At 54.7% G+C, this 15,351-nt stretch overlaps 1 protein-coding gene across 4 annotated transcripts in view; it reads left to right on the top strand.

Moving 5' to 3' along the window:
* Window positions 1-15,351, top strand: part of TUB (TUB bipartite transcription factor) — an 84,310-nt gene that overhangs the window by 49,687 nt on the left and 19,272 nt on the right. Inside the window, exon 1 of one of the 4 annotated variants that reach the window (XM_032427384.1) lies at window positions 11,271-11,400. The exons of the other annotated variants lie outside the window; for them this stretch is intronic. Coding sequence (XP_032283275.1) covers window positions 11,363-11,400 — 38 coding nt within the window. The 5' untranslated portion in view covers window positions 11,271-11,362. Of the gene's footprint in view, window positions 1-11,270; window positions 11,401-15,351 lie in introns of those variants that run through there. 4 annotated transcript variants of the gene reach the window in all.

Here is a 15,351-nt window from a genome sequence, read left to right as displayed (position 1 = left end):
TGATGGGGAGGAGGGGGCAGGGGAAAGAGGCAGATAAGGAAGTAGTGTCATCAACTTCCCAACTCCCCACTTCGTCACCGCTGTCCCCAGTTCTGCTGTCCCAGGACCACGGCTTTCCCTGAGACTAGGACCCCTTGAGCAGCTTCACGTGTAGGGGGCAATCCAGGGAGCAGGCCCGGCTCATGTGTGCTCTGAATGGGCACGGCTGTGCCCTGCTGCATTCCCACCTGCCAGCAAGGACCCAGGCACTGACCCAACCGCTCTGAGACAAAATTCAGGAACCCTGGTGACTGACATGAGCAAGTCAGGGTGGTCCCTTCCGCTTCCTTCTCACAGAGCCCACGTTCACAAACCGGCTTGCTCACCTCTTTTCTTTAGATCATCATCTGAGGGAACCTTATGAAATCCCTGCACTTTATCAAGCTTCAGACTCCCGTGGTATTTTGCTTCGAACTAAATGAAATGTAATCTCGAGGGGCGCCTGGGTGGCTCAGTTGGTTAAGTGACTGCCTTCGGCTCAGGTCATGATCCTGGACTCCCGGGATCGAGTCCCATATCGGGCTCCCTGCTGGGCGGGGAGTCTGCTTCTCCCTCTGACCCTCCCCTCTCTCATGCTTTCTCTCTCTCTCTCTCTCATTCTCTCTCTCTCTCAAATAAATAAAATAAAAAATCTTTAAAAAAAATAAATGAAATGTAATCTCGGGGGAATTACTCTCTTTAAAATAGTCTTTTTATCACATAGGAATATACTAGGAATCTCCACTTACTCATGTTCTTTTTCTAACTCTCAAGTATTTTATCATTTCCTTCATATGAATCACAAATAAGTCTCATTAATATTATTTTAAAGCATTTCACACATAGTCTTGCCGTTGTAAATGAAGTATCTTCTTCATTTTCATTCTGGAAAACATTATTATTTTGTAATAATAACAGGAATGTTATTGGCTATTTTCTTTTTATCTTTTTATCTGGCAACTATCGAACTTTCTGATTCTAGAGGTTTTCTCGTTGATTCCCTTATGTCTTCTCAGGATCTCCCGTACAATGTATCACTTACAATAATATAAATTATGACTCTTCCTTTCTAATATAGTAGACTAATGACTATTCATCAGTGTTGCCCTCAGGAACTTTCTAAAAATACAGGTAGTTGCGCCCATTCCATCCCCACGGAACCACAGCCTTGGGCTGGGCAACAGGGCCTGGGACTGGGACTGGTAGATTCCAGACCAAGGAGATGGCGCCCACAGAGCTGGAGAGGGTGTGAGCCAGGCTTGTCTAAAAGCAGACCAGTATGGAGAGCAACGTGATTGGCTTCGTAGACACTTTAAAATGTTTGGTCTGTAAGCAAGGGAAGTCAGGGAAGGATTGGAAGCAGCAGGTGCAAAGGCAGATCTGAACGGTGAAGAGATCATTCTTGCCGCCATGTGAGAAGAGACTGCAGGCGGCCAGAGGGAAAGGGGTGCACAACATTATGTGACAGCTAAGTCATCCATCTCCTGCTTGTGTCCCAGGTGCTGCTTGCAGGGGCTCGTGTATATTAACTCTCCAGGCCCCGGGCACACAGGTGGTTCATGGCACAGCCTGGCTCGGAACCAGCAGATCTGGCTCCAGAGTCCGCTCTGAAGCAGCTCAGCTGTTCCATGCCACAGGTGGAGTAGTTGGGGCCATGGTGGTAGCCTTGGAGGTGCGGAGAAGGGGACCAATTAAAGAGATACTTAGCATTGAGTATCAATGGGACCGGGTGAGGGATTGGATACCAGGATGGGGGAGATATCAAGCTACCCGTTTTCCCACATGTGTGTGGCTGCTTGGAGTTTCTCTGGGACTTGTCTGTTCACTTTTCCATTGGGTTGTTCTTGTGTGCACATCACGTCTACTCTTTTTCATGGGGAGGGAGGGAAGGAATTCAGACTGCCTTGCTAGGGTGCATTCTGCACCTTATGTCTGTCTTCCGGGTGTGTGACTGGGTAAGGGACAGGTCTCTGCTCATCATACCTTTTGCCTGGGGGATATGAGAGCAAGGTGAGCCTGATCTGAGTGTTCTCTACTCTGCTCTCCAAAGGCAGTGGGGTAGGAGGTGAGAAATGCATGTCCTTTTCATGTAAATTATCTGATGAGGCTCTAGATAATGGAACTCTAGTGATCTTGGGGGCCCTAGACATCAACCCCCCCATCTTAAAAATTGATACGTCGAGGCCAAGAAAACTGGGACTTGTCTGCTGTCACATGGGAGGCCGGGGACTGACACCTAGATCTGTTTCCCAACATCCAGACCTTAGCGGCATCTTCAGTGCAAGGGAGGGTGTGGCCAGCAACATCCAAAAGTGTCTGGTCGCCTGTCCTGGTGGGCGGCCAGGGAGGATCCCGCAGTGTATCACAGCCGAGGGGTGGGGTGGAGCAAAGCTGAGAACAAGTTGGCGGAGCCAGGGGAATGGGTATGGATAGCTCACGAAAACCAGACGGGCTGCGATGTGAGTATGGGGAGCTAGGACACATTACAGAGACCTGGGGGATTTGGGAGCAGGTGGTCAGGAGGCTGGGGCAGAGCAGGTGAGTGACTGGGCACCTCCTAGGGTCCCACCCCCTGCAGAATGGAGACCTCCGAAGTCTATTCGAAGGGTGGGCCCGGCTTGCCCAGGGAGACCCCAGAAGTCCTGATGAGTGTGAGGGCCAGGACAGGGCCAACTGGCCTATGATGACCAGGTCAGAATCCAGGGCCTTGTCCTGCTGAGCGGAACCCCTGTCCCCAAGGCGCCCTTCCCTGCCAGCCTCAAGGTGTTAGGGTTAGGAGGGCGCAGGCTCCGTGGCAGTGGGGAGGGTGGTGCCTGCAGAGGAGACGCGTAGGAAGGTGGGCTGTGAGGGGGGCTGGGAATCGGGGGGAGATGCAGAGAGGTCCGAAACAGCCCGGGGTTGGAGGAAGGCAGAAGTGGACGCTGCCCTGCCCGGGCCCACCGGCCGCCCGGCCCTTCGCTCATCCAAGAAGCCTGGAAGGGGCTCCACAGGGCCTCCTCCCTGTGCCAGAGCTGGGCGACGTGGAGGGGTGGGCGGCCCTCTCCTCCCTCCTAGAGCCCAGGCCAGGCAGCCGCCCCTGGGACTTCTGTCCTCCTCCTCAGCCAAGCCGGGGGCTCTGAGGCATAGTGTTTGGTCGGGACCGAGTAAATCCTGGCTGTTGTGAGAGTCGGAGTGCTTCTGCCTCCCCCTGTATGCTGGCTCCTCGGGGTGCCGTGAGCAGGGAGAGAATGCAGCCCCGCTTGGCACAGCGCCGGCCCGGGTGCGGGCTCGCTAGGTGGGAGCTCTCACTGCCATCCTTGTCACCTCTCCGTGGCGCCTCCGACTTCCCGCACAGCGGTCACACTCCTTCTCTCCGTTCAGCCGCTCACACCCTGCGCGGTAGGCAAGACGTGCGTTGTCCCCACTTCACGGATGAGGAAACTGAGGCAAGTCTGGGCCGGTGGTCCTTGGCCACCCAGTGAGTTGGCAGCACAGAGAGGACAAGAGTTCCTCCCCTACACCTAGTGTGTTTTCACTCTTGTGTATTTTTTCTATAAAATACAAGACTTTTATCCTTATTTCAGAGTTGAGCAAGCCATAACTGTCTTTTGTCTCGGGCTGCAAGGTCAAAATATCAGAGAAATTTAGTGCTGGGGGAGGTAGCCCTCAAGATGGTTCCACCCCCTGATTTCCACGAGGCACAGAGAGGTTACAGACTCCCTCAAGGTCACATTAGTGACAGAGCCAGCCCTGGAACCTGGGTCTCGTGTTCTTTCTTCTATACTCACTACTGTTATAGGTGTTGGAACTTTCATTCCCGTTTCAGAGATAGGAAACCTGAGCCAGAGAGGCAAAACTATTGACTTCAGACCCATAGCACTGCCTTTCGGGACTCTGCGTCCTCAGTAACCTGGTAGGGCTAGTCTGGTATTTATGAACTATCCTCGGCAAGAGGGAAGGCCATGGAGCGAAATATTGGTATATTGGGAGTAATAAACTTTGCAATAGTTTAAATTGCATTTCAGGGTCTGATTCCTCTTGCTAGAGAGATGGTTTTATGAATTCAGAGTAGGATTGTTTAAAATGCATTTCACATTTTAAATAACCAAGGTTTTCTTAGGTGAAGAAGAATAACAGGTCAAAAACGCACACTCATAGGCTTTTCTGAAAGGTTACAAAATAAAATGTTCTTTGCTAGAGGATATGAAGCACTGGCTCTTTGTTTGACAAAGGAGAGGGCTCTGCTAGATAAATCCTGCATTCTGAACAAATGACAGCTCTGTCCCTCTCTTCCTGATCAGCTTAATTCCTTGTTGCTTATCTGCAAATCCAATAATGCTGGTAAAACAGACCCCTCCCGCAGGCTGAGCACAGGGGCCTGGCGGCTCCTTCTCAGAAGCCTTTTTGTGTTTATAACCTCAGCCCCTGCTCCCTGGAGAGCAGGGCCTAGAAGCCCTGTCAGGAAGTGGGTGGCGGGGGGGTGGGGGGGCGATATGTCTGGGAGTGACAGCCTGTCCTGGACTGGGCCACTGAGTGCCCGGCCTCCCCGCCCCCAGCCCCGGCCCTCAGAGCACGAAACTCAGCCGATTCTCAGAGTGGAGCTGGCGAAGGGGGCACGGGGCAGGTATTAAGATTCAGCATCCTTCCCCCACATCCCCTGTGCCCCTCCAAGATAAATAACCTGGCCCCAAATTGCAGGCGTTTCCAATGCCCGCACACATTACAGTGCGGCCACCTGGGGGTCGTCTTGGTGATAGATCATGCTCCACTAGGTGACTAAGGAGATTTCAATTGCACAGCTTCCAGAATATTTATTTATTTACTTACGAAATCCACTGTGCATGGACGGTATTTACTGTCCCTCTCCCACCCAAGGGGGCCCAGGGCTGTCGCCCGGACTCTTTAGGGGTTACTAGGCCCTCACAGGAGCGGAAAACCAGAGTTGTGAGGAAGCCAGCACCTGGAACAAGGAGCCACACAGAGAGGATGGGGTCCTCGGGTGGCCTAGCTGATGGCACTCGACTGTGTCTCTCTCCCCCCAGGCAGCTTTTTATGAGCCCACGCACGCGGGGCTTCCTCAGAGCACGTTACCCTCCGGCGGTATCGTATCCCATCTCGTAAACCTGCTCCCCCCGTCGTTAAAACCTCCCTGTAAAGGATGCCTAATGATCTAGTCTGTGAACACAGAATGCTTCACTTAAAATCAAGTCCCAAATGATAGGCATTTCGTACCCCCTACTCCTGCCGATTTCTCCCGTTAGAAACAAAGTGGTGCCGACGATCTCTGTTCGTAAACTTTTGACACCATTGCATGTTTCCCTTGGTCAGGTTTCTAGAATGGGAATTAATGAGTCAAAGGGCTAAGGCTCTCATCGTCTGGTTTTCTCTAGAGGATTGCAGTGAAGCCTGTGGCTCTAGAACTCTCTGGTGCCTGAGCTGGAATTTGAACTCTCCCACTTATTACCTGTGTGACTTCAAGCAGGTTATGTAACCTCCCATTTCTTCACCTGTAAAATGGGGATAATAATAGTACCTACCTCATAGTGGTGGTGTGAGGGTTCAGTGAGCGGAGCCATGTGTAACAGTTAGGTTGAATAGGCATGACTCATGAGATGTAATCATAAAGCAAACTTTATTTTTGTCTCCCACGGTCTCTTTAATTTTATTCTCTGGCGCTGCTCCCCGCCCCCCCCCAAACCTAGATGAAATTGAGGGTAAGTCCCATGACTTCTCTGGTCATTTCCAGGTAACCAAAGGTTGTCCTGTCAGTAATTCATATGTCCTGTCTATTGTAATAAAAAAAAAATCTTTGAATTTCAGGTTTACACCAACTCTTCTTGCCCATCACAGTGTTCTGTGAGCCAGCTGCCTGCCGGAGAGGGTCCAGCTTGCAGTTCTGACCCTTTCCAGGGTCCAGAGGGAAGGGAGGGAGGGGAAGAAGAGAGGAGAGGAGCAGGAAAATTCTTTCCGCCCCCCTCCTCTGGGTGCTTTTTGGGATTCTTGGACACCACTCCATCGCTTGGGCTGTCTCCAGAAGCTCAGCTCCCTGGATGCGGGTGATCCTCGCTCCCCATAGCTCCACAGGACACTCTGGTTCCTTTCTCAGGCCCTGGGAAGCCTGAGCTCATCCCCTCCCCACTGTCACCTCCTCCCACAATGGGGCCCTCTCAGCTGAGATCTAAGATAACAGCATCTGGCCCTCATGCTAGGACCCACATTGGTCCACAGGAAAAGCGCACAGACCCGACCCCGAAGGAGCAGAGCCCTCTCAGCCAGCAGGGCAGCCACCCGCCCCCTGCTCTTCAGGTTGGCAGGCCTGGATCCGCTGCCTGTGCCCCATGGACCTCAGGACCATCCTAGGGGGTTCTCCTTCAAGCCCACCTCTCTGGATTTGAGGCAAAGGCCATGTACCTTCCCTGCTCCCACGAGGGTCCACTGGACCCTGAAGCTCTCTCTCAAATTCCCCTTAAGCCTCTAACAATTTAGAGGTAGGCGTCGGCTAATGGTACAGACCCGGGTTTCCTCCCCCTCTCTTCCAGGTCCTGTTTGGTCGGGGTTATCCCACCGCAGGTTATCCCACCGCACTCGGCAACGCGTTATTTATTCACTCGGCTCCTAGACCAGAGAGTTGCATTTCGTCATCCTCTTGCCCATATTTGCTTTCTATGAAACCCGGGGATGAGTGCCCGGCCCAGAGCATGCACTCAACCAGTGATGGTCGTGTGTGATCCCATCCACAGGCCCCCCACTTACACTCACTCTGTCACTATTTCATTTGGCTTTATCCCAATTTTATGTTTTCTTTAGACTGTGCTTATGGTGGTGATGATGGTGGTGGTGGTGGAGATTTTAATTTGCTATTATCTCCTGCAGTTATTTGGAAAATAAGCATATTGCTTTTAGTTCTGCCAGTGCTTACCCTACATTTTTTCAAATACATCAGTAAGCCTATTTATCTCCCTTGAGTCAGGTAGAAATGGGGCGGTGGTCTTCGTATATTCTGCAGTTATTTAAGTGGAAATTTTGGAGGGCACTATCTGGCCGCCACACATATGCTACCATTTTGCCATCATGTCTGCTCAACAGCTTTGAAAAGGCACCGAGCTCTGGTGCAGGGTCTGCTCATCCCTGTCCTGGACTTTCCCATTACCCAGCTAGCAGTTGTCGGTACGTCTGGCCTTGTCTCCCTCTGTCCTCCATTTTGCTCCCAATTATATCTTTCTAAAAGTACACCTGGGCAGGTTACTCTTGGCTTAAAACCCTTTAGTGGTTCCCTGTTGGTTATAGGATAAAATTCAAACTCTTCAGCCTGGTGTTCAGGGTGCCATGTGATCTAGCCCTACCTTAACTTTCTAGGCCCTTCTCCTGCCACATGGAACCACTCACCTCCGTGCTACCACATGGGTTTGCATTTTGATTATCAACTGCATTGGTCACATGTTCTCATGTCCCCATGGCTTTGCTCACGTCATCTTCTGTGTCTAGAATGCCCTTTGGTGAAAGAGCCCAGCTCAGCACCGGGCCAGTTGTAGAATCTCAGTAACTGGAAAGCTCCCCCCTTCCTTTCTTACCAGTCTATCAAAATCCTACTCATCCTTCAAGGACCAATTCAAAGGTCATCTTTTTCACTCTCAGGGCAGATTTGTCCTACCCCGACTTCCCTCACCCCACTACCACTGGCCACCCCTCCTCTGTGCCCCCAGCACTTGGTACACCTGTGTTGTAACCCTAGCACCCGGCTTCTCTGCGTCTCTCCCGCCAACTGAAAGCTCCCTGGGAGCAGAACCAGGCCTGACGCCTGCCAGAGCCCTGCACGGACCTGCGAGCCCAGGCGGGTCGAGTCCATCGCCTTCCTCAGCCCGAAGGGAGGCAACACCAAGCTCTGAGGTGGGGCACCTTGGGACTGGGTGCCCGATCTGGATAGATATTCACTTATTATTCAGATCCTGTTGCTTCCAAAATTGATTAGAGGTTGGCCGCACTCAATACAACTGTTAAATTAGAAACTGAAAATTTAAAATTCCACATGAAGTGGCAAGGTGCCGAAAGAAGGTGCGAACCTTCCTCCTTGGGTGAACTAGTCTCGCTGCGAGGAGCTTGCACTGGGGTCTTCCAGCTGGGGTAGCAGATGGGAGGGTCTCCTTCGGCCTAAACTCTTGCACTCCCCTCACAAACCGTGGCCATGTTTGAAAATGCCTAAAAGGCAACAAGGAGAATTTAAATCCACCCTTGCAGAATTTGGGCAGGTGGTGAGGCAGGCATTGGGTTTGCTATGTGGCGGCATTTTGGGAGCGATCACCTGGTTCTGCAGGCTAAATCTGAAAAGCCTAGGCCCTTTCTCAAGGGTCACCCTATAGCACAGTTGTGTTCTAACCATGGCCTAGTACAATCTACCTCCTGTGGCTTTCTGGAGTGGCTTTTCAGTGGAAGCCAAGGGCATACACTTAAAATGTCAACTAGGGAAGCTATTTTTTTTTTTTTTTTTAAGATTTATTTATTTGGCAGAGAGAGACAGCGAGAGAGGGAACACAAGCAGGGGGAGTGGGAGAGGGAGAAGCAGGCTTCCCTCTGAGCAGGGAGCCCAATGTGGGGCTCGATCCCAGGACCCTGGGATCATGACCCGAGCCAAAGGCAGACGCTTAATGACTGAGCCACCCAGGCGCCCCCAGGGAAACTATTTGAGCAGGAAAACCCATTGCCAGTTCTGAGTTGAGTGTGAGCACTTACACACCCCTTAGAACTCACAGAAGCACATACTGAGATCCTCCCCATGCCGTCCAACAAATGTTCTTGTGCAGACCAGCTGCAAGGACACCTTATACACGCACGCTCGTGCACACTCGTGGGTACATGGCACGCAGTCCCACTGGCTCCCACACATGCCATGGGCACGCGCACAGCCTCTGCAGGAAGAGACATGGGGAGCTGTCTTATTTCTGCACCTCACTCTGCCTCCAGATTTTGCTCTCTCAGGACAGAACCTAAAGTATCTATTTAATAGATTCAATTACTTTAGGCTCCTGAGACCTTCCAACTTGATTCTGATTGCTTTAAGGTGTCAGATAATTTGGGAATAAATGGGGAAAGCATTCACATCCTTGAAGGGGTAGTCTTCCAGGCTCTAGTCAGTCATCACTGAAGTGGTAGCTGCGGGTTGCAGTTTGGGAAAGGGTGGCCTGGAGGGTAGGACCAGCCTCTTGTTGCTAGGCAGGGACGCAGGGCTCTGTCCTCTGGTCCTAAAGGACAGAGGCCCTCAGGGTAGTGCTTTGGCCTCCAAAGCAGGGGCCAGTCCCTTTCTGCTGACCTTCCTGGGAACCCGATGGGTGGAACCGAGGCCCATGCCAAGTGTCCCAGCAGGCAAGAAAACAGCCCTGCTTTCTGCCCCCTGCACCTCACTCTGGGGTGATTTCTTTTGTCTGCCTTCTGTCCGCTGTGACAGTGATAGCTCTTGGAGGTTGATAATCAGAGGTCACAGCCTTCAGAGACTGTTGATGCTGTGCCAGACAGAGATGGATCTGTCCTGTCCTGCACTCCAGAAACCTGAAGAAAGAGACCGGGTGTGTGGCATGTGGCACGAACCGTGCTAGGCTGGACGGAGGCTAAGGGCAAGGGCTGTGGGCCCAGACTGCTGTGTGGGAATCTCAGCTTCACCACTGAATAGCTCTATGACGTCGGGCAAGATCTTTGCCTTCTCTGTGCCTCAGTTTCTTCTGCTGTGAAATGGGTATGATAATAGCATCCACCTCCTAGGGTGGTTGTGAGGATGAAATGAGTTACAGTGTAGAGAGCACCTGGAGCTCAGCAAATGCTCCAAACATTTTGGATATTGTTTTTAATAGTTAATGGGGAAGGCCAGGCCAGGCAGAAAGGCTGGGAGAGTCCTGCGGTGGGGAGTCCTGGCTGTGGACCTAGGGCAGCAGGACGGGGCCCTCTCTCAGCCCAGCTGGTTCTTCTCACACTCCCTCCCACCCAGTCATGCAGTCCTGATGGCCTATTTTGCACCACATGGACCTGCACGGTTGCAGGGTGTGCGCGCTGCTGAATCCAGGGTGCACGTGAGGACACCCACATGGAGTGTGGAGACTGTGCCCCTCCGAAGACCCCTGCCCAATCACCTGTTCTCTCCTCCCCAGCTGGGGATTCACTGTCCTTCACTTCATCATGCCATGGCTGGCTTTAGAGTTGGTGTGAGTCACAGCCAAGACCTCCTCAGCACCCAGAGACTTTTAAGATGACCTTTTAAAAGAAGTTTTTGTCTCCTTTTAAGTGTGGCCCCTAGAAAGAGCTTTGGAGGACGGAGACCCTGGTTCCATTTCAGCTCCATCGCTTTGTAGCTTTATGTTCTTGGGCATCTTAGCATTACTGAGGCTTTATTCTCTGGAAATAGGAATAAAATACTTGCCTCTCAAAGCTGGTGTGGAGCTTAAATAATATAAATTTATAAGGGCTGGGAATGCAATAGACAGCGTATGTTATTCTTCTCTTGACTGCTACAGCTTAGAGGGGAAAGACCCACGGCTTTGAGAAAGCAGCTCCCTTACTGAAAAACAAAGGTTCCCCTGGGGCCTGTGACGAGGGGGGTGTGGGGGAGTGGAAGGGGCAGAGAGGGGAAGGCCAGCCTCCACACTTCGGATCTGCAGGTTCCCCCAGACCTCTTCGGTTCTTCTCAGGCCTCAGCTCTTTCCCCGCACCGAAGGATCCCACCCCCCACTGCTCCTCCCACTCCCCATCTAAGCAGCGGTTCCCGTCCCTTGGTGGAGATAGGTAAGCCAGGCAGGCAGGCAGGTAGGAGTTAGAAATATCCCCGCTTCACAGAGAAAGAAACTGAGGCTCGGAGGTCTGGGGACCCGCCCAGCGGCCGCGGCCTTAGCCCAGGGTGGGCGCGGGCGCGGTCACGTGTGCGGCGCGGGAGCCCCCGGGGCTTCGGGGAAGGAGCGGGGGCGGGGGCGTTCGGAACGCCGGCGCCGGCCGGGGGTGGGGTCTCTGCCAGGGGCGGGGCGAGGGGGCGGGGGTGGGGGTGGGGGCGGGCCGCGGCCGCCGCCGCGCAGCGCTCGGGCCCCTCGGCGCGGGACCGAGCCCCTCCAGTGGCGCCCGGCGGTGCGGGCGAGCCTCTCCCGCCTCCACGCGCGCGCACGCCCGCCGCGGCCCCGCGCACTCCGCCGCTTCGCCCATCGCGCCGCGCAGACAGCCGCTCGCCGAGCCCGCGGCCGGGGCCCTGGCGTGCAGCGCGGGCCTCGGCGGGGCCCAGCGCCCCGGCCCGGGAGGATGCGGCCCGGGGCGGCCCGGGAGCTGAGCAGGGCCCCCGCGCCGTCCCCTGCGGGCCCCGGCTTCCAGAGCCGCAGCCGCCGCCCCGCCCCCGGGAGACATGACTTCCAAGCCGCATTCCGACTGGATTCCCTACAGGTAACGCGGGCGCCCAGCCCACCCCCCACCTTCAGCTCGGGGGCGCGGGCTCGGCCCACTACCCTCCAGCGCTCGGGGCGAGCGGCGCCCACCACCCCGACCCGGGGTGCAGGGCCCCCGTACCTATCCCATCCCACACTGCGGGCGCGGGCTGGAGGCGCCGGGCCTTCCTACCCCAACTTTGGGCCCCGGGCGGACTGAACCGGCCTGCCCTGCTCCGTCTCTCGTCCGCCGGGGCTGCTGGAAGGGGCCAGTGCTCTGGGCCTGTGTGGGCCGTGTTGGGTTGGGCAGCGCCATGTGGCCGCCCGGGGAGGGAGCGCACTGCTCTGCCCTCCTCCTAGGCCCAGCACAGCGGGTCACACGCCGGTGTAGCTGTGGACAGACACCCGTACAGCTGCAGGCATGCACCCCCCGTGGGTGCCTCGGGCCAGAGACACTCCTGCTGGTCTGTTCACACACGCAGAGCATGAATTCCTGGAGACAGTTATTCTGAACCAAGAGCACAGGCCGCTCATACACACATGCCCCCGTACGTCTCCACCTACACTGATTCTTGGTCTCACACAGGTGTACTCCTACTCTCCGTGCCCATAACACATCCTGTATTTGGACAATACCTGACACCCGCTACCCATTCACAGGTACTACTCATATCAGAGACTCGGAAATGCACTTGCGAACAGGTCTATACCTGGACACCCACCAACTCACAATACATAGACCGCCTTTACACGCATAAGAGCACTCACGAAAGCACGGGTACCCTGTGTCCCCAGACTCTGTGGTCTGTCCCAAGGATAGATGGGCTTTGCCGGTTGCCTGGTGGCTGGGGTGGGGGAGGGGTGTTGGAGGCTTCTCATACAGGTGCAGGCCTTTCCCCCATCCACTCTTCATTCTCTCCATTACCCCTGGAATAGAGCTCATCGTCATGGCAGCGCCAGATCCTTGGCCACCTATTGGCTCCTGGTTGCCATGGGCTACGGGGCTGTCTCCAGGCCTCCCAGAGAGGCACGTGTGTAAGATGGGTGCTGGACTGCTGAGGGCCACTGTGCTATTGCCCGCCGAGGTGCTCATGCCTGCGGGCTGGAGGAGCAGAGCCTCCAGACCCGCCTTGTAACACAGCCAGCTCTGGGGAAGGGACCTGATTCTGGTCACCGATAGAAAATACTTCTGACAGAGCTCTTCCAGGAGTCTGTCCAGACAGCATCCAAAATGGAAACCAGCTGAAACCGCCTGAGGCTTGTTAAAAGGAGATCCTTCTGCAAACAAGCACCTGTCACTGACCTGGGGATTCAGGGTTTCTCCTGAGAACTGTTGTCTCTAAGCTCCTTTGGGGGCTCTAGGGCTTCCCAAGTTAGAATTTGTGGGTGCCCCTCCCACCAACATACACACGTGCACACACACGAGTCACCCATAGGGTTTCCTGCAGACATAATGCAGTTACACCTCAGAGTCTCCCATAGATCAGGGAGATACTCCCATCGGGAGACTGGGGCCTTGCTGACTCAGGAGCTGCTTCCCTGCACCGGGCATCCAGGCTAGGGGCGCAGGTAGTTTCTGGAGCATCCTGGCTTGACGCGTCTGTGCCGAGGACCTTCTAGAAGACCGTGCAGCCCCACGGAGTACCATTAACCTTTTCTAGCCGCCCAGCAGAGGTGCCTGGGGAGCACCTGCAGGCTGAGTGGCCTCTAACGCTGTGGAAGTACGAGTGGGGGGGGCACGTGGCAGGGTGGTGGCCACAGACTGACTTAGGAGGGCAGGAAGGCAGAGCCCTTGTGGCTGTGGATATGATGGTGTGTTTAGGATCTGGCAGAACGGGGGTCCAGGCCAGATCATGGGTCAAGGAAGCCTCTCTCAGAAGCCAAAGACCAGAACAGTGTGTAGAGTAAGTGCACAAGTCTTAGAGAAAGCCTCCCTCTAGGAAAGAGGTCCCTCGGGAGGTGGGCTTGTCTCTGGGAAATGGCTTTGTCCTCCAGCGGCGCCCAGGGCACTCGCATCCTTCAGGGGGTGATTTGGCACTTGCCCCGGCCTAGGCCCAACCACCCTATCCCCGCATTCCTTTCTTGGGCCCGAACACGCCACCTGGAGCACAGAATCCTGTTGCCCTGGAAGCCTATCCCTGAGGAGCAGCTTGGCACCTTTGTGGCCCTACTTGCTTGCGGTCCCATTGCTCTGTCACCCCTGCCTTCTTGCTCTGTGGCAGGGAGGGTGGGTCTCGAGCGGGGGCAGGCTATAGTCAGAAGTTGCCAGAATCTCTCCTGCCTTGCTGGGGTCTTTCTGAGCATGCCCTGAGCCTGGGAAAGCACTGGACTTTGGGTGTAGCCTTCCAGAACGGGGAGACCTGGGCTGAGAAGAGGAGATGCAAATTGCCTCTCTCATTAACTGGGCTGCTGATTGCAGTTAAAGCCACATGCCTGTGTGATCGCAGAAAACTGGGGCAGAAGACAGGCAAGGCCGTTTACTTGCAGATGAGGGGGATGGGCACGTGGGCACGTGCTTCCGTATGAGGTTTCCCCAGTGTCACAGCGTGTCAGAACTGGAATGCGTTGTTTGGTTTGGGGGAGAGAGGTCGGTCGATTTCTTGTTAGCTCTCCTGGTGGGGGTTTTACTCCCTCTGTGATGGCTGCACCTGCGTTCCCTAGGCCTGGCTCATTTTCTTTGAAGCAACTGCCAGTTGGCGATAATCTTCTTAAGGGTAATTGTGGCTCAGTTTATAATGATCATGGATTAATCTCACATTCTGACTCAGAAGGGAGCCATTTAGTTTATAAAGTTGAACAACTGGAATAATGTTTTGCCTTTTGATTTTTTTCTATTATTAGTAGTAATAATTTTCACTTCTGCCATTTTCTCTTCATCTGTGTTCTTCTTGAGTATTAAATGCCCCTCCTCCCTGGCTTCACAACCTTTTATGAGTTGCAGGTGGAGCATTAAGAGCGAAGGAGCAATGGCGGGCCCTGTCCTCAGTGCTCTCTCTGCACTGTCTCCCCCCAACCCGGCCCCGAACTCCTGGAGAGCAGGGACCGCACTTGGTCCTGGGCTGTGTGCCTGGCGTGGCCCAGCATAGACAAGATGCGCACTACTTTGAGTCAAAGAGGCATCCCCAGATGGCTTTTCAGACTTTCTGGCTTTCCTGGCTGCACACCTGGGTTCTCAGCACACCCGAGGGATGTAGTAGTCTCCCCTCAGGGAAAGGAATAGTGCTGGACAAGTGTGGCCCTGCGTCAGAGAATGAGCATCGCAGCTGGGAGGGCCCTTACAGGCTGTCGGGTCCTCTGTGTGAATGCGCCCTTCCATCACGTGGGGGTGACCGTTAGAAAGCTCTTCCTCGGGGTGAGCCTCAGCGTGCCTCTGGGTTTTCCCTCCTCTTGGCTCTTGTGAGGGTCCTCCCACCATTTCCGGACGACGCTTCGGGGGAGTGGAAGGACTGCTGACCAAGCAAGACCTGGCTCTTCCAGCTCTGCCTGTGTGGGAAGCCTCGGGGTGCCGTGGATGCTATGGTGGCCGCTTCACCTCCGGCAGCAGGGAGGAGGAGCAGAATCTCTGGCTACTCCCAGCCCCGGCGCCCTGGGGAAGTCTGGGGAAGTCGTCCCGCTGCTGCTTCGGGTGGAAGGAGCAGGAACACAGGGGTGAGAGAGGACTCAGGGAGCAGGGACTGTGCGGCTCCCCTCAGGTTGGTCTCTGCCCTCCTCCAGCGTCTGGAGCCACCTGCAGCTTCCTGGGTGTGGCCTCTCCCACCCTGAGCAGAGGGAGGCTGTTACTTCCTTGCTGGGGGCCCTGCTCCCGTTGTTGACCTTGGGCCTTCCCTGTCATGGGGGACAGCTTTGGCTCACTGACTCGTCACCTTGAGGCCTCTGTAAACAGAACTCCAAAGTCTCATCAGGCTGATGTCAAGCCCTGTGTCCCCCATTCTGCCTGTGTGGGGCAGACCTGGGTTTGGGGACCCACATG

The sequence above is a fragment of the Phoca vitulina genome, unplaced genomic scaffold (genome assembly GCF_004348235.1).
Source record: "Phoca vitulina isolate PV1807 unplaced genomic scaffold, GSC_HSeal_1.0 scaffold36, whole genome shotgun sequence".
Lineage (NCBI taxonomy): Eukaryota > Metazoa > Chordata > Mammalia > Carnivora > Phocidae > Phoca > Phoca vitulina.
This window is presented reverse-complemented; position numbering and strand designations above follow the sequence as displayed.